This window comes from Morone saxatilis, unplaced genomic scaffold (assembly GCF_004916995.1).
Source record: "Morone saxatilis isolate NCDOM2014 unplaced genomic scaffold, NCSU_SB_2.0 Contig15, whole genome shotgun sequence".
Taxonomy (NCBI): Eukaryota; Metazoa; Chordata; class Actinopteri; family Moronidae; genus Morone; species Morone saxatilis.
In genome coordinates this window covers 18,211,101-18,237,453 of record NW_023339707.1, presented here as the reverse complement: position 1 = coordinate 18,237,453, position 26,353 = coordinate 18,211,101, and the positions used below count along the sequence as shown (strand labels likewise).

The window sequence follows — 26,353 nt, the reverse complement described above, 5'->3', positions numbered from 1 at the left end:
GAAGATGACAGGGGAAGTGGAGAGGAGGAGAGAAGTGAAGCGAAGATATATTTTGGGGGATTGAGAGATGCAGACCACAAAGAGCACAGATCACAGACAGTGATGGGTTGTGGGTGGGGGCAGAGGTTAGAAGATGAGGCGCTGGGTAGTTGGAGTTCGGCGGAACAAATTTAGTTAAAGGTAAAAGAGAGGAACGAGAGAAGCGATACAGAGGAGATGTAAGACGTGATGGCTCATGGGCAAGAGATGGAAGCCGTGTTATTGACCTCTCACCCCCCTGGCTTCCCTCAGGGTATGTGTGTCTGAGTGTGTGTGTCTGTGTTTTAGTTAGCCTACAGCTATACTCTAGACCTCCCTGTGCTCTGAATACCACTGGCTGCAGATCAAAGAGCCTTGAGCGTGGTTTGCCTTTAAATGGGTTCCCAGTGCACCCTGGGGTCACACACGAATACACACCCATGTGCTTACATTTACTCTTATCTACGTACACATGCATACGCAGGCACACTGTAACACCAACTAACACACGCGCAAACTCATCCACTCCAGTGCCCTTGTCAACCAAGCTGCCTGATTAAGAATGCTTTTTTATATCAGGGCTGCGTTGCCACACTGTCTACTCATAACACTCAGGCAATACAACATACAGATGTGCTCAAAATCATTAACATCACCATCAAACACCACAGACACGAGCCTTGTGGCGATAATCATCATTCGCCCATTTAGAAATGTGCCAGCAGTACCTACAAGCACTGTGTTTGTTCTCTTTTTTTATTTCCTTGCTTGTTGTTGTTGTCATTTGAACCTGATCGTGTAGTCTTCATTAGGAGAGCAGAGAACTGTCACTCTGGTTTAGGCTCAGCCAGAAAAACCCCCTGTAGAGTACACGTTCACACATACACACACACTCACTCAGTCAAAAGACAGCCATGACAGCACCCTATGAATAGTCTAAGCCCTGCTGCCTTTTCTCAGGATGTGTGTATGTTTGTGTGTTGGTTTGTTGTTTAGAGAGAATATGCGTCCAATTCATCAGGGGACCACTTGACACGACATCTGTTCATTTATCATGTCCTATATCATCAACAAGGTTCAACGCATACTCCCCTGCCACAGGCAGAAAAAGAAATGTTGACAGGGATTTTGACACTATAATCAGCATAATATGTATAGCACACCCCTTAAGCTTGAATACTTGACATGATTTGCTCCTAAAAAGTTATATTGATAATAATACCACTAATAGTAGTAATAGTCACTGACCATACAAAAGAAGTAAAGCTGTAATTTATTATTTTCCTTGACGGTAAATCAATAATGAAGACGGTAGTGCCAAGTAAAAAAATTATTTATTTTTATAATAGTAAAGATACACCTATTTTTATATATAGGAGGACAATAAATAGAGTCCAGAACAATTATAATAATGCAATAAATAGCTGTAATGTAATGCAGTGTCGGATTCTTGTTCAGACTATGTCAAAGAGGTGGTTAGTCACTTCTGTGATATCTTTTGAGGCTGTAAGTTGTGGTGGGTTGCAATGTCTTAAGGGTGTTCATGTTATTGTGTATATCCATTGTGTAACTGCATTATCATATTTGTGCAATCTTATAAAATATAAAACATGTGAAACGTACCAAACGAAATTCTAATAAAAAAGCACAATAATTTAATCCCTCATGTTGGATTTCATTATCTACAAACTAGCTTTGGCTGTTCATCAAAAGAAGGACTGAAGGCTATCAATTTTATAATGTTAAAATGACTCAAACTCAGTTGAACTTTCTCTTCTCACACACTGTCATTTACACCCTTCCTTCCTCCAGCCAGTAGACTTTGAGATGAACCGTGCCTTCATGCTGACGGTCGTGGTGTCCAACCAGGCCCACCTAGCCAGTGGCATCCAGTCCTCGCTCCAGTCCACAGCGGGGGTCACCATATCTGTCCAGGACGTCAACGAACCGCCTTACTTCCCCACAAACCCGAAACACATCCGCTTCGAGGAGGGTGTCCCTGCTGGCACCAGCCTGACGACTTTCTCAGCCTCCGATCCCGACCGACTACAGATGCAGCAGACAATCAGGTACTGAGTAAATTTCAATAGATAAGACTGGGAATCCTAATTGGGCTAATTCTGACATTTTAATAGCATGTCATTAGTTAATTTGTTTCTGGTGCAAAATCATTTAGATCTGATTAGATAAGTTTTATTACATATGGCCTGTCTCTAGACCCAGAAAAGTATTGTCTGATTGAAGTCTGGCTAGCTGCACTGTAAGTGTAAGCCTGGCAGAAATCCCTCCATATGCACTAACAGCAGGCTAAAAAGCCTCTTGGATAGGTTCCATGTCAGTAGTTAGGGGTCGAAGTTCAACAAGGGTACTATATTTTGGCATCCCCCATCTCTCAAAGTCTTACTGTGCGAAGTTTATGAGCCAGAGGAGAACTCTGAGTAAGGAGGGTAAGGTTAATAGGGAGCAATAGCCTCTGGGGTAATCAGAAGTGCGTGTATTATGTAGGTTTCATGAGCACATACATGCAGGTGCACACACACACACACACAAAAAGTAAGAGAGAGGGAGAGAACAGGAGAGATGGAGGGAGGGGGGACACCAAAGAGAACAGCTGGCTGGAGCCCAAATGCCTGACACAGCATTATGTCCACCTGCAGTGTTCTTTCTCTGCGCTAAGCCTCTCTGGATCTTAAATGTAAACCAACCTTTAAATGACCAGAAGGCCTTTCCTCAGTCCTGTTGTCAACTTCACAGTAGCAGTGACTGCATTATGGTCTTTCAAACTTCGAGGTAATCTATTAAGTACACTTTGCTGTGTAACGATGTTGCCAAGAGAAACGCTTTAGATTATGATCTCATGTATGTGGTCACATGTAAATTGTCCCTATAGATTATAGTGAGTGTATTGGTGTAATTTAACACCTCTTTCCAACCCCCACACTCTAACAGCCCCTTCTTCCCATTTTCTCCGGGGAAAAGATCTAAACAAATTTCCCAGCTAATTTCACAGCAAATGAGAGTAAATTGGGTGTACATTATAATTTAGGAAGACGCCAAAGTCACCAGCTGGGCTCTCTCTCTCTCTCTCTGCCTTCTCTCTGTCTCTCTCTCTGTCTCATCCTCTCTCCCTGTTGATTTGACTTCGGCCTCTTTGGTCTCTTCCCTGTTTTTCCATGACCTGTGCAAGACTGCAGTACTTTACATTTTGGAATTAAATTAGCCTTTTGCAAGCATGCTGTGGTCTGTCACAGTCTCTTTAACACAAACACAAACCAAATCTCCTTCCTCTGCTGAAGCAGGACTGTAGAGATGGCAAATCCACCACCTCATTCATTTGAATCCATCTGGATAGGATCACTATCAATCCCCCCTGCTTTTTACCAGTTCCATAAAAGGTATCTACTCCAGACTGTTATGCAAGGACACTAATCACAGCTGTTCCCTCCGTCTTTTGAATTCTCATTATTCTGGATGGAGAAATTCATTCTTGCCAATCAGCTAAAACCTTGTACACTGTTTGTATCACCCTTTCACTTTCAAACTTTTATCCTGAAAGACTGATCTCAGTGTGCATACCCCCCAAACTCCATCAATCAAATAGTTAGCTGCCATGTCTGTTTGCATGGGAGGGACATTTAGATATGACACCACGGTTTGCATTACAAGTAATTTATGGCGTATGTCTTTGCATAGGACAAAGAGCTATATGTCTTTGTAAATGGATGGTGCAGATAAAGAGAAGGAAGACAAGGAGAATATTTTAAGGGAGCCGTAAAAGTCGAAAGTAAGGTGAAAAAAGACCTAAGGGACTGTGGAGGGAGGCGGAAGGCAGCTGAGGATAGTGAGCTGACTCCAGGTCAAGGTTTGAACTTGACAGGTGCTTATCAAAGGAGGGACAGACTGACAGTGTCCTGTTGGGGGTTGCAGAGGAGCCGATGGGGACGAGAGCAAGGGGAGGGGGAAGGGGGAGAGTGAGGCATCATGCATCACCTGTCAGACACCCGACCAGTAAGGTCGAGACATGGGACTGGAGACACTGGCATAAATGATTACCCAAACCGCCTTGGCTAAGCTTGAGACATGCATTTTTCATCCTCAGGGTCGGGGGTTTGAAAAATAAATGTCATACCTCTCACTGCTGCTTGCTAAGATCACTAACCTGCCAGGCCTAATCATACATCCAGCTATACTCACACACCAACCAAATCCCAAATGAGAGAAAACCTTCAGGTAGAGGAGAGCTCGGGAAAGCATTGGAAGGAAGACACAGGTAGGAATGGTAAAACTTTAACACAAAATACAAAATTTATTTCAAAATATCGCTAGAGTAAACAAAAACTGTTTACCTTTCCAAAAAGAAAAAAAATTGGCATGGCACTTCATTAAAAAGTTAGCGATGGGGACTGCCAATTTCCCACAAATGTTGTTGACAGTTTGGACTTGTAAACAAAAACACTGTGGGTGCTTTCACAATCATTATTCTAATGGCCAGAGTAGCCCTATCATTTACTGAGAAAAAGTGAAGTAAGTGAAAATTATGTTTAAAGCCAACCACATTCTGCCCTTAACTTATCCGGGGTTTTCTTTTAGCATAGAAATAATAATGCAGTGGATTGCCTATTTTAGGGTGTTGGAAATTAGCTTGGCCACAAAGATGTTAATTCTTGACTTCATTTACTTCATATAAGGTTTATTACATCTGCACTGAGGGCTGTTTAGGAGACTTAATTAAAGTGTGGTGGTGGACAGAGCACTCTGCTTTGTGAACAAACCTTTGTGTTATGGCTTTTATCGTCACAGAGCACACGGCCACTTGTGCTATCGTGCAGTACGGCTGAGAAAGAATATTTTCTGGTGGTATTTTATAGCCAGTATGGAGGAAAAATTGCATAAAAAACAAATTTTTCTACTCTGTTTTTTCTATTTTTCTCCGTTCCTGTGTTCCTAATCCAAATTACAAAAAAACTAATTTCCTCTTATAGCTATGCAGATAATATTGGTTATATTTGCCCACGATTTAAGATTCCACCCAAACACAGCGGAGGTAAATTTGTGGTACTCAGATTTAAATGAATAGTTTTAAATTTTTGGAAAATAACTATAATAATAATAATTTTTGCCAATAGTTAAATGACCAAGATCAATACCACTCGTATGTATGTACGCTAAATATGAAGACAAAGCAGACAATTAGCTTAGCTTCGCATAAAGAATGGAAGAATGGGGAAACCAGGCAGGTACTTTTAAAACAATATTTTGCAGGTGATTATATGAACCATCTATCAACAAGTTGTGGTTTTACAAAGAGTTATTAGTGTACTGATTAAACAAACGAGCTACGCTGCGGTAAATAATGACCATAAGAAGTGCTTGTAGGCAGATTTTGTTAGACATTGGACAGAGCCATGGTAGCTGTTTATCCTTGCTTCTAAATGTCTTAATGCTAAGCTAATTGTCTGCTGAACCTACATTCATATTCATTGTACATATATAAAAGTGGTGTCAACCGTCTCATTTAGCTGCTGGCAAGAATGCAATATTTCCCAAAATGTCAAACTATTAATTTAATACGTTTGACAGAACAGACGCTTACATTACCAGTTTGTCCACCTTCCACTGAAAGACAAAAGGAGCATTTCTTTCAGTCAGTTTGGCATGGCAAAGCCGTGCAGAGATACAGTTGGACATAGAAGAGCAGCAGGTATCAAGTCAGTCTTAATGAGCATATTATAACCAAATCATATAGCCATGCTGCTACTTCCGAATATCACCTCTCCTTGTCCCTCTTTCCCCTCCTACCTATTCCTGATCATTTCACTCTTTTATCTCACCCTCCCACTGTGATGGACTCACTGTAGTCCTGGTGGTGATTTCACAGTCCGCCAGTTAGTGGCTGTGGGCTTGGCTAGCCTGTGTGAAACCGTCAAGAGTGTGGGAATGTCATCTCTGTGATCCCTTTCCCCGCACTGCGCTATGCCTGGGATCATGCCCACTGCCTGCTGGGAAAATCCCACCTCCCTCACTGCAGGAGAGAGATTATACTCTCTGTCCAACCCCCCTCCTCACCGCCACCCACCCCTCCAGCCTTTCATTCTGCACCATGTAAGTAGAAATGTACATGCGGCATTTAATGTTAATAAACAAGTGGGTTGTACACTGAAGTACACTACAATTCAATAAATATAAAAGCAAGGTTAAGGTCAAATCCATTTCAATTTGGATGGATTTAAAAGCTGGAAGTGTATGTCACATAACAACATGCCCTTATTGCCCAAACTGACATTCAGTAAATGAAATCGGATTGATGTGGAAACCTCGTTGTGTAAGCTCAAGGCGCTGCACGTCCACCACTGATGATTCACCCGCAGAAGTGTGAATCAACCAAGAGAGGTGGCAGTTAATGAACTTTGTATCACAGAGCAAATAAGACGAGGATGAGAAGATACAGACAGGGATAAGAAAATGTATGAATACAAAAGCACTGCAAGATGAGGTGAGGCAGCACGGGTCGAGAGAGATCAGATAGAATTGTGGAACAAGCCGAAAGCTACAAAAGCCAGAGAAACAAGAACAGTTAGATCAGAATGAGATTGGGATTCAATCCTGGAGATGATTCCCCTGTTTCTTGCCTGCCCTTTATCCCCAGGGAGTGTCACCACCTGCTACCACATTAACTTTCCTGTTTGACGATCAGTTCCAAGATCCTATCATCAAATCTCCACCCTATACACAGGTGCCCCATACCAGAGAACATTTGCAAACATACAAGCACAAGAGCATGTATGTATATGATCCTGTCAGGCAGTATAGCCTCCTCTAACATAAGCAAACACTTCCTAGAATATGTGCATGCAGTTGCAGCGGTGCTTAACTAGGGAGGTAATTGACTTCAGTGCCTGGTACACAGGAGTGAAAAATGAGGTGAAATTGACTGTAGGCTGCAGGCTCTGGAGGAGAAGTCAATGAAGAATTAAACTGTGTGAAGGTCAGGCTGTTGTGATTTTGTGAGTGTGTGTATGTGCAGGCAATTTATGTATGCACAGACACAAGAGAAAATGTACAAGTGTTTTTAAATGCTAGCACTAACTTCTACATCAATATGTCCTTGTGTGTCTTTAGGTATTCAAAGCTGAATGACCCTGCAGACTGGTTGTCCATCAACAGAACCAACGGTCAGATCGTAACCACAGCAATGCTCGACCGGGAGTCCGTCTATGTCAAAAACAATATATACGAAGCCACATTCCTGGCAACAGACAATGGTAAGAGATGCTTTTAATGTGCATGTTTAATCAGTGAGCACTTTTTTTTATTTTAAATCAGTTAAAGTGTTTCCTATCTACCATGTTTTGTCCTTTCCATTTATGTCCTCATTCCCAGTTAATTTTTCAGCCCTTAAACCAGCTACAGGAAGAGTTTGGGTTTTTGGGGTTGTATGAAGTATTAACTGCAGTAGATGGCGGTTAGCGAGGCCGGAGTTTGGAGAAACAGTGAACTGCTGTGGATGCGGATTGCAGAAAAAAAATGTTTAGACAGTAAAAAAAGACTGTGTACGCTATATTTCAAATATTTTCTCTGCTTTACGACGCCATCAGACAGCCTTTTTCTTTGGCACTAACCATAGACTTTCCATATTCCTACAAATAAACCCAACTGTGCGGCATACTGTATTGCGCCGGAGATGAGCTGTGTAGCTATGTAGTGCTAAAGCAAAATCTGTCTGATGGCGAGGAAAGGCAACGAAAATATTCAAAATATAGTGTACACTTAAAAAGATATTAAGGTAGGCCTTTTTTATGCGGCTAAAATATATTTTTCTGCAACCCACATCCACAGCAGTACATAGCTCTACTTCTTTACCAGGACTCCTGTCTACTTCTCCAAACTGTAGGTAATACACTGACTATGGATAAGTACCTCAAACCCACTTCTAAATACCTTAGCTATCCCTTTAATGCCAAAACTGCAAAAACTTCTACTTTCTCTATTCTGAATCCATTTGAAGCTGATAATTTTCACACTCATTATTATGATTTATAGCAGAATATTGGCTGATCTTGGCTGCTCATTTAATATTTTTCTCTGTAGTAGTTTTTTAAATCCAGTAATTGTGGTGCTGGAACACCGAGTATGAAACGTCCTAGAAAGCACCCTGAAACTTGCTTTAAGTCATTTTTAAAGTTATTTCACATTGCCTACATCATGTATGGGTCTTACACTCACTATGACTGGAGGGTTTTCTGTTCAAGCCAAATCAGCTGGAGACATGTGGGTGGGATAAGTAACTGAGTGACTGCAGCCCCTCAAACACAAAGTGTCCTTGAGCAAAATACTCACTGTTGATTCCAGTGTAGCTTGAGATGAATGCTCATAATGATGAGAATTTTAATCATGTAATTATCCGACGTGTAGGTAAATACAAGTTAGAGTGATGTGAAATGTCAAAAATGTTGCTTACTGTTTGACGAAAATGAAGGCATTTGTGTAGATTTAGAGCAATATAAAGACATGAAAGCTCGGCAGCTTTCAAGTGCAGTGCAGCTGGGTTGGAGTTTGAGAAAATCCTGGATTCACACAACTGGTCACACTCTTGATCCTATCCTCCTTCTTATCTTCTATCCATGACTGCCTTCTCCTTCTTTTTCTCACACTGTGGCATATATAGTTGTTCTGCCTCAAGTTTAACTGAGCACAAAGTCAATCAAAGCAAACAAATAAGTTCCCCAAGTGGAAGTGAGTGCTTTTTCTCAAGTAAAAAGGGAATGCTTTTTCCCCTCCCAAATTGCCTTATCTGTGACGTGCAGAGCACTGGTGTGTTTACCTTAAGTCGAGCTGGCTTTGAGACATTGGTTTATTTATAGGTGTGAGCATGTGCGAAGAATGCACTCTTTTGAAGCACATTTATGTGAGCATATGTGTGTTTTTCTTTTACGATGATTGACAATGTCAGACACCATGACGTGTAACCTGCTGTGCTGATGGGAAGGAAGAGGCAGCAGGATTAGAGGTTGACTTGCTCCTGTTGTTTGGACAGCACAAACATCTGATTTCCTCCTCTGTTTTCTTACCCTGTTATTTGCTGAACTTCTTTATCATTTCAATACGTTACCTGTTCATTGAATAATCTATAGGCACTTTAGAAACTTTTTTTTTCAGTGCAGTTTGTTACTGCGAGGTTTGGCCGATGTTGGACCTGTGGCAAGTTCAAAATATAAGAAGGCAGTTCAAGTTCTGTGTGTGTATGCATGTTTGCGTGTGTACATCAGTCTGATTATTTGGGTGTTGCTGGAGTGTCATCCATCATAACGTGAGAGGGATTATGGTAAGTAGTACTATGAGGCAGTGAGGATAGTAGGCCGGAAGAAGTGGTGACAGCATGCTGAGAAATACACTTGTACAATATTTTCATGTCGCTCCCCCGAGACGATCTGACTGCCCCAGACCCTTCTGACACACACCTATGTAGCCTGCACCTATTGTTTAAGTGTTTACGTGCTCTTCAAAGAACATATGGTAGGCTTTGCTACAAGTCTTTTTACTATGCGTCACATCACTGAGCCACCATCAAAAAAAGGAGTTAATACAAATCCTTTTGAGGAATTTACACAAACATAATTATTTATTTAGCTGGTTAAAACCCACATAATTCTCCTATCAGCTGTGGCAAGCTGCTTCCACATGTCCCCCATACATGGCTGGGATTAACAAACCAGCAGAATAGGAAAGCCTCCGTGTGTCTGTGTCTGTGTGTGTATGTTGTTGTTGTAGTTGTTGTTGTTTGAATCTGTGTGTTTAGGGACCACGTGTGTTTATATTTCAGTGTTAAATTTGAATTCATGTGTATAATGTGTGCGCAAGAAGCAACTTATGATAAAATTATTGGATAATGTTTAATTACTGATAATAAAATAAGATGTTCCTCTAAATAGCTTTTCTCTAGTTTTTTGAAGTTGTTGGATAATATTATTATATAACCTGGTTAACTGTAGTTATTTGCTTTTTATGTGAAAAGTCCAGGTCTGACAAAACTAAACTAGTAGATTTTCTAAGTGTCATTTGTCTATTTGATTCCTCTCTAGACAAAGCAACCTTAAACCTGGTCTTAACCCAGTCTTTAAAAATATGACTACTTTTATGTTTTTGTTTTTTTTCTGAAACTCTTGTAAAACTTGAGAGCCCCAGTGCTACATCCATCACTAATCACTTGATAAGTCTTTATCAATCAGTTGAACTTCATGTAGGGATCTAAATATTAATTGTAGTATTACCAGTCAGGCAGAGCTCCAACTGTTGACGGACTCACTTGCAGTGTCTCTTTCTCTTCTTGTGGTAAATGTCTTGCTCTGTTGCCATGTTTAATTGGCAGATCTGTAAGCTTTGCATAAATCTTTGTAAATTACATCGCCCTTATCTCATCCCAGAGATGGGCCCTAGGGTCGCTTGATTCCATCCAATGGCTAAGCCAGTGGGGCATGGCGGGGAAATGACTCGTAATTGGAGGCAGCTAAGGGTCGTCACCCCCTGACACACACTCAATAAACAGCCCTGAGCCTCATACTGCTAAGGGCTTTTTTTTATTTTCAGATTCTTCTGTGCCACATTTTCATACCACACATACACAGCCATGCATTCTTCTCCCCACTCTGTTATCTCACTCTCTGATTGTTTAAAGTGTCTATTCTTTACTCCCAATTGTCAATAAATGCTGTTGCCAATGGTCTGTTGCTCTGTTCAATCAATGCAAAGGCCTTCAGGATTGTGTCTGCAGATGAGGTGTGTGCATGTGTGTGTGTCTGTGTGCATCAATGCATGTTATTACAGTCCAAGGCTAACAATATAGTGATGCCTCCAATGGCATCAGACCAGATTTCTCAACAACATGGACCTGCAACATTGGTGTAAGGTACACAGGAGTTCATTTAAGAGAATATCACATCATCATCTGTATGTACAGTATAATAAGATTGTTAAAATAGACATACAAAATGATATACAGTACATATAGGCCAGTCCAGTGCTACTGCCACTTCCTGAATTGAGTTGATTGATGTTATTTAGGGCAATTTGTAATGGAACTATTATTTTTTTTTAAATGCCATAATGGTTATAGGTTTAATGCAGTTGGTCCACTAAATTACTAAATACATACCCAGAGAAGAGCAGACAAAAATTATGTATTCACCTAAATCTGACCACACAGAATTAAGAATGCGTTCATATTGTCTAGGCTAAATAAAAAAATTCCATTATGTGATAGGCTGCTATGGCCTGCAGTCTTGGAAAGTCACACCAGCTTTCACATTGCTTTACTTGCTCAGGTAACAATGTAACAATAACAATTACTTTGGAGATCTTCCAAGGGTCATAGAAAGTTGAGTAGATCATTTTCAAGAGTGCTTCAATATCTGTGAGCAGAGAGTAAGTATGTATGTTAGCATGCAGTGGAGATATCCTCACACATAGGCATATAGTATTTACAAGTGTATTTAAGTGAGAATGGAGGACTGTGTGCACTGCAATGAGAATGCCTCGTTCATATTTCAGAAGGGCATTGTTAGTATTGCAGACAGAAGTGCCTTTATCTACAGAATCATAGATGGCTCTCCTAGTACTGTGTAAATACACACAGACAAGGACTTGTTTGATTGTGTTACAGTCATCATTATTGTACCAAAACCCTCTCAAGGCGATTGGATGTGTTCTGCCTGCATCTGGATTGACTCTAATGGTTTTGATTTGACTGTAAGGCTAAAAGAGGAGTTGGAAAGCATAACTGTCAGAAGTGTTTTTGTCAAGGCCACAAATTCTCCTCCAGCTTTACAGGACCCCTACCTCTAACATCACCACTGTGAATAAACAGTGTTCCTTTCACCTCCTTTTTATCTATCTTTTTATTCTCTTTCATTATTTGCCTCCCCTCTGTTAGCCTTCAACTCATCTCCCTCTTCTCTCTCAGTCGTCCTTTTCACTGCACACATCTTCTCATCTTTCCTTCCCGTCCTGATGCTATTTTCTCTTCCCTCTTTCTGCTCCCAGGCTCTCCTGCAGCCAGCGGCACAGGCACGCTGCAGATATATCTGATAGATATTAACGACAACCCGCCAGCACTCATACCCAAGGAGTCTCAGATCTGTGAGCGGATGAACAGAAACGTCAACGGTGTCAACATCACTGGTGCTGATGCCGACACAGACCCCAACGCCGGACCCTTTGTGTTCGAGCTGCCCAATTTTCCCACCAGCATTCGTCGCAACTGGACGATTTCTCGGATCAGTGGTGAGAAGCTGCCCGCATAGAACAACAGTACTAGAGAACATATAAAAAAATGAATGGTTTTACAGTACCGCTGTATAAATGTGTAACAAAACATAGTGTAGAATTAGTCCAGCCATTTATTACTGAGCTTTATCCATTATTTTATGCCTCTGACCAAAATCTCATTTAGTTCCTTACATCTTTCTTGCCCTACAGCCATACTACACTTTTAGTACCTTATTATACTAAAAAGAATAAAATATGGAAGTAGTACATTATATGATTACATGATATTGATTTCCTATGTGGAAGCATTGGAATATGTAGGCCCCAGGTAGAAAAGAGTTTCAAAGTAATAAATGTAATGATTATTTACATCTAGTATCTTTCCTCTTCACTCAACACAGGTGATTACGCCCGTCTGGGGCTAAGGTACCAGGTATATTTAGAGCCGGGGGTGTATGAGGTCCCCATAATTGTGTCAGACTCGGGGAACCCACCGTTGTCCAACAGGTCGGTCATCAAAGTGAAGGTGTGTCCCTGCGATGAGAACGGAGACTGCACCACCCTCGGGGCCGTAGCTGCCGCTGGCCTGGGCACTGGAGCCATTATCTCCATCCTCATCTGCATCATCATACTGCTCAGTGAGTATCAACTGTTTATATATCACATTGACCCACTGATGCCTCACTCTGTGTTGCACACCCAGACACATATTTACTAAAAGTTAAAGCTTTGATTTGACTTTCTGTCAAAAAAGTGCAGTTCAGAGCACAGTCATTAAACATTCACTAGGCTGTAATACAACAACATGAACAATAGTTTGTATAATGGATTAATGCCTTGACTGCTGGAATCCTCTCCAGCATCTCTTGGCATGAAGGTTTTCGTCTTCTTTTCCTGGTAGGGTAAATATCTGCTGCTATCTGTCTTGCTAGTGATTCATGCCGCTGGCTTACTTTGTTGCTGTGGGTTGCATAGTTCATACATATAGACAAGTCCTATAGACAAATTCACCCGCAGCTGTAAGATTTTTCCAAAATATTTTTACATTTTATATTGTGTGTGAATGATGCATTCTTTTCATTATTGCTTCTGCCACCAATATAAAGTTTCCTTTATTTATTTTTATGCTTATTTGAACAAGTAGACAAAGGTAGACAGGAAAGGAAGGAAGAACACACAGGGATGATATATAAAATACAGCAAAGATACAAGAAAATTAAATAATACTAATAAATCAAATAATTGTGAAAAGACAAAAAATACAGGTGGAATAATAATTGAGGAAGATGGCATTCGGCTGAAATAGCTAAACAACTACAGGGTGGATCCTGAGGAATCTTGTTCCAAGAGGATGAATCTTACTGTCATTGGGGATCCTCTGACTTTTCCTCTAGAGCCAACAGCAGACTGATATTTGTGATTTAAAGTGAAATATTTCAACAAATATTTGATTTGTTTCCATCAAATTTGGTACACACATGTATGCCCCCCTCAGCATAAATTGTAATAATTTTGGTGAACCCCTGAATTTTTGATCTAGTGCTATCATTAGGTCAAACTGTTTGTCCAATACTTTTGTTTATGACCAAATACCTGTTCTTAGTATTTTGCACTAATTGTCATGTGACCATGCTACAGTAACTTAGCTAAGATGGTGAACATGGTAAACATTATACCTGCTTAAGATCAGCATGTTAGCATTTCAACTTTACTGCATTTAGCTCAAAGCACAGCTGTGCCTAAGTACAGCCTCACAGAGCTGCCAGTGGGGTTAGTTTTAGTTTTGTTAATGACAAAGGTAAAGTATATCTTGATTGTCTGTTATGTATATTGATGCAGATTGTTGCAGTGTAACCTATGTTCATGTGTGTGTCACTGTAGGCATGGTGCTGTTGTTCGTGGTGTGGATCAAGCGCAGAGAGAAGGAGAGACAGACCAAGCAGCTGCTTATTGACCCTGAAGATGATGTCAGAGACAACATCCTCAAATACGATGAAGAGGGAGGAGGAGAAGAGGACCAGGTGAGATCCTGAGAGACATACCCCAACACACACACACTTTCTATGTATGCCTGCTTACATCTGTATGCCCCTGTGGCTGTGTAGGACTACGACCTGAGCCAGCTGCAGCAGCCTGACTCCTTGGAGCACATCATCAGCAAACCACCTGGTGTCCGCAGGGTGGACGAACGTCCCATCATCCCTGAGTCCCAGTACCCGATCAGACCTGTCGTGCCCCACCCTGGAGACATCGGGGACTTCATCCACGAGGTGAATTTACACTCGCTCATTGAACAAGCATGTTACATCTCGCATGCACAAGAGCTCTGCCGTCATTAGATTGTTTCTCCAACAGAGAGCTGGCCTCTCACTCTCACTTTGCATCGATCTGACATTTAATGTGATTACTCATTTCTGGATTCTGTTCAATATGTAAACTCTCCAGCATGGTGATGGAAACAACGTAGAGTTTTGTTTTACGTTACAGCTGCTCTCACCGTGCCAGCTTTATACACACACACACACAGACACACCACACACACACACACAGACACACTGTCTCACACACAACTCCAGCGTTGGCACACTGATGCGAGAAAATGCTGATTGACAGACTCGTGACAACACGTTCACACTCGAGAGGTGTTGGCAGCTGTTCAGCTTTGATCCATCCAGCCTTGACACTTTCTCTCTCTCTCTCTCTCCTCTCTCTCTTCTCTCTCCTCTCTCTCTCTCTCTCTCTCTCTCTCTCTCTCCTCTCTCTCTCTCTCTCTCTCTCTCTCTCGCTCACACATGTACCCACCTGATCTCGCTCCAGCAGTCTGGTAAAACACAAACACAGCAAACACATGGTGTTCCTGCCACGCACTGTACCCCTGGGGGTTAAGGCTTTTTAGGTTTCTATCCATAGCATCTCTCTGTATTCCAGTGAATGAAGTTTATTTTCCTCACCTGCCTAACCTTCAGGTCAATGAACCTCATTTGTCATTCTAAGACACAAGCGTACAGAATTTATATCATGTAATATTTCAAAACAACAAAAAAAAGCTTTGAAAGGTTGAGACCTATTAAGAAAGGTTTGCAAGATTGAAATACATTTTTGAAGACTTACATAATGCTATGACAGACTAAAACATTTTTTTCAAATCTCTGCAAACATTATTACATCGGCCAGGGAAGTTAGCCGTTTGTGGATTTGTTTGTTTCTCTATCAGCAGGATTATGGAAAAAATACTCACCTGATTTTAATGAAACTTGGTGGAAGGGTATACCATGGGCCAAGAAAGAAACCATAACATTTTGGAGCAGATCGGAATCACAGATCAGATACACAAATTTGTTTTCGGTGTCTATGGCAAATTGGCAAACCATATATTTCAAGTAAAAGTTGTGCCGTGTCTAAAACATAGAACAAAACATAACAGGCACCTCGAACATCACTGTAGAAACAAATGCAGCAGGTATGTAAGATAAAAGTAATCAGGGATGTGATTTTTTTTCCGGATTAATCTGAAATTCCGGATTAGGGGTTAAAAACTGGAGAATTGAGTTTGAAAGATGTAAGCATTTACCAGAAAGGGAGTGTATTAGGAAAGATGCTTTTGTTGCATAATGGGAAATGTAGGTTCCAGTGTGATCCATACTGTGGACCTGTCGTGTCAGAATATCTTTACTAAGTTGCTGGAGTTGACTTCCAACTACTTGTTGCTTTTCCATCACTCATCAACCTGCCTTTGTTTATTTTTTTATTTTTTTTACATTTTGCACTGTAGGCATGTGAGTACTGACCAAAACATTTCCTTTTCTTTGTCATGTTTAGGGTCTGCGAGCGGCAGACAATGACCCCACAGCTCCTCCGTATGACTCCCTGCTGGTGTTTGACTATGAGGGCAGCGGCTCTACCGCCGGCTCTGTCAGCTCCCTCAACTCCTCCAGCACAGGGGACCAGGACTATGACTACCTCAACGACTGGGGCCCCCGCTTCAAGAAGCTGGCCGACATGTATGGAGGAGGGGATGATGATTAAATCTGTCAAGTCACACATGCACACACACACACACACACACCCTCGTCCCGTCAGCTGGCCTGCCATGCTCTGTCCTTCTAACATATGAGGCTATTACAGCCTTATTGAACACTCGTTAACAATGACATGTTCACACTGACCAACTGACTGACCAACCAACCAACCAATCAAATTATCCACCACAGAGGACCGGTGCCGTGAGTCAGTTTCGGGTGCTCTTCTCAACCGTCTCCTGCTCTAAGCCTGTCTAAGACTGAAAACTGAAGCTCTGAATTGCAGGCTGAATTGCAGTTTGTATTTTCGAAACTCTTGTGCTTTTGTTTCATTTTAGGTTTTATTCTAGATTTAGGTTTTCAGAGTCAGATTTTGTTTTTTCTTTAATTTGTGTAGGTTTTTTTTGTCCCTTCTCCCCAGTGACTGGAGCCATTCCCTATTCCTGAGGGTTTTCACTTTTCCCTCGCTGTCAGCCCCCGCCTGCCTCTCTGTAGAAGCTTTAGGTTGAACAGTTTGCTTTGTCTGAGGGGAACAAAAGGAAAAAAAAAGAAGAACAAGAACACAGATATGAAAGTCCTTCTTGCACGGAGGGCCCTGGTTTATTCTTTCATGAACTTGAATTACTTAGAACAGAAGCACTGTTGTTTAAAAAGTGCCTTCAGTGGTGCGTATTTTAGCAGACTCCCGCTAACTCAGGATTGGTTGCCATTTTCTGGGCTTACATGCCCCCATATGACCCCTGACCCTTTAACTCCGACCTTCCCTTCTCATTTCTATCGTCCTGCAGGACTGTGTTAGCTGCAGGAGATGTCAGTGCTGGTTTCAGAGGAGCATTGAGTGGCTTACGAGGGCGCTTTATGTAGACATACTGTGCATAGGCCTACAGTGTGTCTGTAAGTTATGGACAAATCATTAACTTTTTCAAGTCAGGCATATCTGTGCTCCTAGACCACAGCCAACTTGAATGTGATTACTGAAATCACAAAAATACATTATGGGACTGTCTTAGAGAAGAAATGCATTGCGTGTCTTTGTTTCTTGTGGCTTTGCAGCTGTGTTTGTTTTGAGCTCTCAGTATTTGCACCTAAAACTTGATAAGGCTTGTTACAAAATTTTGAAGCTCGACAAGTCATGTGTGTTACAATGTTAATGTATATGAAGTACAAATGAGGGTTATTTAAGGAGACTTTGCCTAAGATCATTTAAGGTCTGCATGTTTATCCCTTCACCCAAAGGTAATTAACATGGATCCAGTTATTGTGTGGTAATTGTGTCAAAGAAAACTATATAAAGTGTACAAACATGAGGGGAAAGAAAATACAGGATTACTTCAAATAGCTTTGATAGCGTTACATACACAGTTGTGAGCCCCATTCTGAGTCCCTTTCTCTCTTTTTATATTTTTCTTTTGTTGATTCACTGTTGTCTCTCAGCAAACTTTTAATATACAAACTTTGGTGCTGGTCCCTGTCACAGAAACGGGGGGGAACTGAGCCTCAGCCAGGGATTTAGCGCCTTCACAATCTGTTTCTCTTCAGGCAGCATTTCATTCATCTGAAATTTTCTCCTGAAATTTTTGGCTGCAAGTTCAAGAGGTTTTGAAAAGAAGTTAGAGGAAGGGAAAGTCTGTTATGAAGTTCTGCACTTTATCAAAGCAAACTTGCAAAACTAAAGCTTTAGTAATAGTGCTTTAAAAAAAATGACAATTTTGTTGTGACTTAATGAAAAAGTAGCGCTACCCACAGGCTTTTGTAATCATATTTCAGGCCCCCAGAACTGCATATAGAGAACTGAAAAAAAGAGCTTTAGTCTTTGTATTAAATTATTTAAATATGCAAAACATTTCATAGAGGGACCAGTGAGATGCTGGTGAATGATAGAAAGGTTTAATCATTCCTTATCTTCTGAGTGCCCATTGAAACACTCCTCGGTTGCAGCCAGTTTCAACTTGATGTGGACTGACCAGATTTTCTATTAATTATGAATATGATGAATGTTTGGAGGAAATCTCAGAAATGACAATGTTCTTCAGATGATGTGATGAGAAGGATCCCCCACTTCTCCATTTTCCTCTACTGCTTTTCAACCATTTTCTCACCTGCTCATGGTTCATATGAAGAGCTATAGATAAAAACAGTCTTCAGTTAAATAAAGACTGAAAGGAATGAACTTGTGGCAAGATATAAAGAAAAATATTGCCTGTTGGTGCAAATATGCCGTAACACAGAAATAAGGATGATAATTTAATTTGATTATATACAAGGGGACGAAGGTTATAGAATAATAAGGTTAACAGGGTCAGAATCTCTTGATTTACATGAATAGACAAATGGGTGATTTTCAGGATAGCTGTCAGCTTAGAGCAGAAACAAATAGACATGAGAAAAGCAGTAGTTTTTACAGCTTGCTGCTGGATAAGTAAGTTTTTTTCTATCTGATTGCTCCTCAGCCTACAGAATATCTTCACAAAATAAACACAGCTGTTACTTTCTGCTATTTGTGATTATTTCTGACATATAACTGTTGTATATACAGAACATTTTTATACATTTGGTAACACGATTTACCCGTTTCTGTGTGGTCTTTGCATTTTCTTTTACTCCAGTTTTGGCAATGTATATTTCACCACAAAAAGCCATGTGCATTTAAGAGAATCTGTGTGATTCTATATGAGCTTACAGCCATACTCGTGTCTCTGTTCAAGTGTAGCTTCATCACGGTGAAAAGGTTCAACTTCAGACCAACTTGTACAGTCTATACTAGCACACACTCACTCCTCTAGGCCTTACTGTATATATGTGAGTGTTCTATATTATATGAGCCCTTTCAGCATTGTTCTAATTCAGCTGCAGGGCTCAAACATTACTGAAGGCCATCCAGCGTTGACAAAATAAACACATGCATCATTACAATGCTCATGCTCTCTAATCAAACGTTCCCACCGGATTCAGGGCCGACCATAGAAGGAGCCCCCCGCCACACTCACATACACCTGACACAAGGTAACTGACCTTTTATAACGGTGTCATGCATACTTGACACAATGCCATTATGATACTGAATGTTATCAATTACTTGCAATGACACATGGCAACAAATCAGCAGTGGAGTCGGTCAAACTTGACCTCCCATTTAAATGCAATTTGTGAGGGGGAAATGAAGGAAGATTGACTTGTTACATGGTTGGTCCACTTGTCTTATTGACGTCCCCTTGCTAAAGTGAGAGGAGGATTAGCAAATGATAGAATGAAGGTTGAACTATTGTAATTGTAATCCACCCCTGTCTTCTGGCTGTGCCAACAACAGCTCTTCTGCCTCTCTGACTGGTGTTAGTTAAAGGACACTTGGTCTCATTCGGGACACTGCCTGACCATGGACACACACATGACGGGAGGCTCCAGCAGAAGCCATTTTTTTTTGCTCTGCAATGGCCAGAACTACAAAGACAGGCAGGAGTGTTCATATGAGTTCGCCCAATACTGCTCAAGTCCAAGTGTACATAATGTAGTATTTGCTTGAAGCTAAACAGACCAAGGTAGGCAAACTGTAACTGTACAATTGGAGCTTTTTGCATGTGTCTTTTTATAATGGACAGATGAGTTCTATTACAGTAACCATACAACATTTTAAAATGTGTCGCAGCCCGCATGACCGAGGTTGCAGTCCAGAAGGGATTCTGGTGTACCATACTCACATAGTTTCAAATGGAGGAGAAAAAAAGCTGAAAAAATAATTGCACAGTTATCAAGTCAAAATACTTTTTTGTAAATTGTCAACAGCACAAATATTTTGTATTGTTGTTTGTACCATTTTGTAAGAAAATATAGAAAAAAACAAAAAAAGGGAAAGAATCTGTTGTTTCAAGCGTGTGTTTATAGTGCCACTGCAATCTTGGTTTCCAAATACCGTACAGTAAATGCGCAGCCTTGCAGTTCAACCTTGTAATATAGACGCTGAGCTGGAGACTCCCTGTCAGCATCATGTGTTATAAATAAAATTTCCCCTCCTTATAAGAATACTGCCTCCTGTCTTTTCCTTGTCACCCACTGATTTCTGCAAGCGATGCATTTCCTCACACTGGTGTTATTTTTAAAGTGGTTATTTTGACCACAGATTGTCTCTGCCACTCAGGCAACTTTGCACTATAAGAAATGCCAATTTAGTTTAATGTCTTTTCATTAGTACACACATTGTTTCTTTTGGTGAGGCCAAAAAGGATGATTAGTTGTGATACATTATAACAAGGGCATAGAAATTACCTAAAATTAAAAACAATGTTACTTTTATCACAAAAAAGTCCTGAAACATGCTCAGCTCTGCCTCTTCTGAATCTTACCGTAACCCTACAGTATATAGAGTAAACCTAGATGGAAGGGTCTCAGTATACAGTACAGTGTACAGGAACATTTGCCTTTGTAGAGTGAACATTCAAACTGCATGGTAACTAGATTATATAGTAAGAACACATCAGCTGAGCACCAGACTGATTCTTCTCAGTTAGAAAGAGATGAAAAAACTGCATGAGATTTTCAGGGAATGCAATAAAACACACTGCCATTTTTTCCAATTTCGTATTTTCACACAACATAACAAAAGATGATTCACAGGCGAAATAAGTAAGTATATGATCTTAAATAGACTCTTAAATACACTTGCACCGACAATACATCTCATTAACACAAACAACTTTATTGAAAGATGCATGCTATTGTGGCAGTGTACTAACTGAACAATACAACATGGTCCTCAGATATTAATGGTCTAGTTCTGCATAAAAACACACCGTAATGTATTCCAGGAAACACTTTAGAGTCAAAAGGTGAAATCTGAAAATTATGATCTGCTTCTGTTTGCGCTGGTTCAATATGTGGATGATTGAGTTTCAGATTTAAAATTAGTTTTAGTGCCAGCTATGAACATAAGCTAAAGTGATGAACACAATTAAGGCTGTTCATTTGTCAACTGTGCTTGACAGGGCTGTCTTCCAAGGTGGGATAATGAAGTATTTTTCAGATGGGGCAGATGAAATGCAATGACAGATAAACTCAGAATGAAAACAAACTTTTCACTTTTGTGCTCTGCATGCTGTCACCATGGAAATATGAAGCAGATGTTGCTGTTACATAAGCTGTTTAATATCATATGTGACAATAAAATGTTCCTCTTGCTCTTGTTTTTCTTGTATTGTTAACTATCTCTGACCTTGTTTGCTGATGCTCAAGAGAAAAAACTTGTTTGACCATGGTTAAGTAAATGTAATGTTTTTCATAAGTTATTATAGACCATTCCTTGTATTTCCATTGCTAGGAAACAGAAAAAACTGCAATAATAATAATAAATTGGGCCCATTTGGAAAGCTTCTGTCTGAATCTGTAAAATGGGTACACATACTACAGACAATAAAAAAAAAGGAATCAAATAAGTTATTTTCATCAAATACATGCTTAAGATGCTTAAAGGACAACTGTATAGGATTTAGTGGCATCTNNTTGCAACTAACTGAACACTGCCAGATGGAGGAGTTTTTTTAACCCGGGGCAGGGGGAGGATGCTGACAGGAAGCCGCACCAAAATGGGCATCAGAACCGGAGCTGTGCGAGCGGGCAACATAAGCAGGATCAGCAGCCTCTGGACATCATGGTAGAGGTGAAAGACCAAAGAAGAAAAGAGAAAAAAAGAGAGAGTGACTGAGAAAGAGGCCAGACAAGAGTACATATCGGACTGGCGTTTAGTTATTGGCGAGACCCTTGTGATGTTAGACAGACGGCAAGGGGCCTTTTTGCTATTGGACTATTAGCTGGCTTACTATGTCTTGTGTAGTCAACTCGCTAGTTTTATTATGAGTGATCTGAGAGTGAACTGTAAGAATTTAATTGCTGTAGTAGGGGTAAACAACTCTCAAAAGTCTCAAATGTCAGAACATCCTTAAATGCACTAACAGGAAATTTTGTAGTAGATTATTTGTAGTTTATTGGCAAAAACCACCAGTACAGTCCTTTCGACAATTTGTTTCTGGTAGTACACATTGAAGTGAATTACCACTCACTGCTTGTCGACTGTGACATTTCTTTATTGACATTTCAGCTCTGTTTTAAATCTTGATGGCCAAAATAAAAACAAAGGGGTAGAAAGGGAATTAGTTCAGGCACTATGAGCAGCAGGATAAGATGACCCTTACTTGTTCTCTTTAGCACAGCAGGTCAATGAATCAACAGCAGACTGCATCTCCTCCTCATTGATTGACCTGTCAGAGCATGTCAATGCACACGCCGACAGAATAAGCCCTGCTGTTACACACTGCTCACACATGAACACGCGGTGTCTCTCTTCAAACTACAAGAAAACTGAGGGTAAAGTTAAAACCCGGTCCTGCCCTCCCACCGGCCCGACTCCGGGGTTGACAGGATAAGTCAGGATGGATTAATTCAGGTAACAATCACATGATTATCAGAATCGCCCCATGCTGAATTTTGATCTCTTGTGGATTTATGTGGGTGGTTTACAGCTTATATAAATCCTTATTTTACCAGCTTTACTAGTGAATGTTTGCAGGGGACCATTTTCCCTGTATTTATTTGGAAAAGAGGTTAATTGTTAATAATGCCAGACAAGAGATCTCATATTAAAGGAATATTTGCTTTCTTGCCTACAGTTGCCGAGGAGAAGATCAATACCTCTTTAATGTCCATACAGAATCCTAAATGAGGCTACAGCAAGCAGTCAGTTAGCTTATTATAAAGATTAGGAACAGCTAGCCTGGTCTGTTTAAAGGTAAAAAGACTTCAAAATCTCACTATTTATCCATACAAAAATCAGTGTAAAATAAACAGATGTTCTATTACCTATTTCCGGTCATTATGCTAAGCTCAACTAACCGGCATCACGGACCTAACTGTAGGTTGGCTTTTTTACACTAAACAAGATATAATGTATTGGTTAGTGAACTTTAGAGGTGTTGGTAGGCAGATTTTATTTAGATTAAAGCAAGCTAGCTGTTTCAAACTTTCCATTCTTTATGCTAACAGTCTCCAAGCTGTAGCTTCATATTTAACATAGAGATATAATTTTTAATTTAACCAAGTAGAAAACCAGAAGAGAGAGATATAAGAATGGTATCAATCTTGTCGGCAATAAATTGAATAAACATATTTTCCAAAATATCAAACTATTCCTTTAACTGAAGAACAGCTTCTCTCTTGTGCTTCACGTGTCACGACACAGAAGCCTGGCTCTCTAACATTAAACACACAAAGTATCAGCGCAAAGGAAATCTCCGTCTGGTTGGATTTTATATTGGCAACAGCTCTCAAGCTTGGATAAGGCAGACTTAGACTAAACACACACATAAACACACAAATGGTACTGTGACTGTTGCCAGGAGGGGTGATATTGTCATATAATATGAATGTGGTGGAGATTAAGTGCTGTATTTTCTTCCTTTGTGCACTTGACCAGAGCATCTCTTGATGTTAATGTACCACCAGTAACTGTATTTTGTGAAAGCTTATTATACATCTGCTGAATGAACAGGTCAACATTAACCAAACTCCAGGCTTCATAAAAGCACCAATTAATCTTTCCATTTTAGTAAATAGACAGCATTTTTGAAAAACTGTAGCCAACAATAATCTGAATTAATTCATGTGTCCTTGTTCAGCAAATAGGCAGAAAATATTGGAAAAACTAATTATCTCCTGAGAAGTGAATGTGTATTCCTTTTAAATGTTTCTGACTTTTTAAAATCTAGCCAATCTGCACTAATGACCCGAAGGGACCGCATATTCTGCAAAAGTCTGACTCATCTATACTTAACTTTTGTCCTTTTTGTGCTTTTCTGCCTGTGTATGACCCCTCTAACTGCCATTTGAAATTATTCTAAAGTCTGCATCCAATTGGAGAAGTTTTAAGCAAAAGTTGAACCATGCAATGTTCCCCCATAATCACTATGATATATTAAACATAACAAGTTATGCTAACGACATCATTAACAAAACTAATTAATGCCTTAATCTTTCTGTCAACATATTTATCCTCATAAAAACACATGGGTGGTACTTACATAAATGCCATTTATTAACGTAGTGGCTCTAAATCTTATTGACTTGTGACCAAATGATTCAGGTAAACTATGTCTGTGGTAAATTCAACTAATTATGTCAGGCTGAAGCTAAGCATGTTTGAAGAAAAAAGGCTAAAAGTTATGAACAATTTAAAGGAAAACAAAACAACATTGTCTGATTATAAATTTGTTTTGCAGAAATATGACATTTGTCAATAAAGCCGATAAATCATCTTACACCCCCTCAAAATGATCTTCTGACTGCCTGAAGGCACAAACTATGCTGTAATGACATCTGCAAAGGAGGAATAAGTATGCTTTTCTTGAGTTAAGTAAGTACTGATACCCCAATGTTCAAATACTCAATTACAAGTAATCTCTTTCAGGCTAGTATGGAAAAGAGAAACAATTACAGCAACCAATAACTATTCAGTACGGAAGCCCCGTCAGGCAAGTTAAGAAAAGAAATGTTTTCCTCGTGATCATACCTCAGGATCATATCATATGGCAGTTACATGATTTGCTATCAGACAATATGTGCCTTGTGTTCAGACTGCATTGAGAAATTAAAACTCATTTTGAAGAAAACATGAATGCTTTTCGTCGTCTTTAGAACACGGGGTAGTGATGCACGAAATGAGTATTACAACAACAAACACTTGATCTTCAGAAAAAAAAAAAGACAGAAATATAAAATATAAACTATTATCAGAAAAAAAATCCACTTGGCTTTCAGGGATTCCGTTATTCTGTGTATGTCATTATTTATTTAAGATGGTGTTTTTATTTTTTAATAAAACTATTTGAGTAAATGTACGTAATTACATTCCAACAATAGAAATCTGTGTTTGAAGCACTTTATATTGAATCATTGTGCACAAATATGTCCAAGAGAGACACACACTCATGACATAAAACATTTTCTCAGTGTGCATCTCTTTGCTTCAGTGAGTAAACATCTGTCAGAGTTGCTGATTCCAAATTCATACTTTAATAATTTATCAGCTGAACCAGACAAGACTTATACAGTAGGTGCTGTTACACAGGGGAAATTATGGACTAACAATCATTGTTTACTTTATATTTCTTACTCAAGGCTTTGGTTAACTAATTGACTGAACAGACAACATCCAAATATTAACTTGTAGAGTGTCAGAAGGGACTCTGTCTCTGTCTGTGGGAAGCCTCAATATGAGAGCTGACAATATGTATCACTGGTGAACCAGATGTTTCCCATTATTATATATTAAAAAACACATTGCTGCAACATTAACAACATTAAATATCCTCGTTTTCAAAACTGCACTTAAATAAGCTATCACAGATGTGCACGCAGTGTGTACTGATATTTGTGACATAACATTAGCATATAACCAGGTATGTATATCTTCCCTGAGGGAGCTCTGTAGACGCAGTCCGACCAGTCATCCATCCATCCATACCATTTCCTCATATTCTCCATCAGTGACTTTCATTTCCTCTATGATGGCCGGAGGATGTGAGGCGACAGAAGAGGATGCAGGAAGGAGGGAATGGCCCAAGTCTGATTGGATATCTATCTAATGGCTGCTTTAGTGGACTGCCGGACTGCCTCTGGACCCAGACATAGCACACATAGAGTGAAATAGAAACGGCAGGGGCGGTCTGTGTTCTGAGTCATCTCCAAGTAATGCATTTACTCGGAGTGATCCAAAGTGCGCCGCTCTGTGTAATAAGAATAAACAAATAGCCGTACCGCATTGGCTTTATTGTCTTACATCAATGTTGATTTATTCACAGCCGTGGTGGGCCATTGTATGCAGATTGGCTGATGCCCCCGCGGTGAACTCCTCATCTAATCCTTTCAGAGAGTAACTGCACTGCAGGGGAGGAGTGGACTCTCAGGAGAAATGAAAGAGGGTTCAAACAGTCAAGAGAACCACAAAACCAAGCAGGGAAACAATTCTGAAACTTTACACTGGCCTTTCCACCGGTCACCACATCAGCTAAAGTTAT

At 40.1% G+C, this 26,353-nt stretch overlaps 1 protein-coding gene across 1 annotated transcript in view; it reads left to right on the top strand.

Moving 5' to 3' along the window:
* The window catches only part of LOC118324325 (cadherin-4-like), a 222,494-nt gene extending 202,179 nt beyond the window's left edge, over window positions 1–20,315 (top strand). Inside the window, exons 11-17 of the mRNA XM_035656608.1 lie at window positions 1,831–2,087; window positions 7,138–7,280; window positions 12,055–12,294; window positions 12,681–12,917; window positions 14,161–14,300; window positions 14,385–14,549; window positions 16,099–20,315. Of these exons, the coding sequence (XP_035512501.1) occupies window positions 1,831–2,087; window positions 7,138–7,280; window positions 12,055–12,294; window positions 12,681–12,917; window positions 14,161–14,300; window positions 14,385–14,549; window positions 16,099–16,305 (1,389 nt within the window). The 3' untranslated portion in view covers window positions 16,306–20,315. The remainder of the gene's footprint in view (window positions 1–1,830; window positions 2,088–7,137; window positions 7,281–12,054; window positions 12,295–12,680; window positions 12,918–14,160; window positions 14,301–14,384; window positions 14,550–16,098) is intronic.
* Window positions 20,316–26,353: the final 6,038 nt, after the last annotated feature.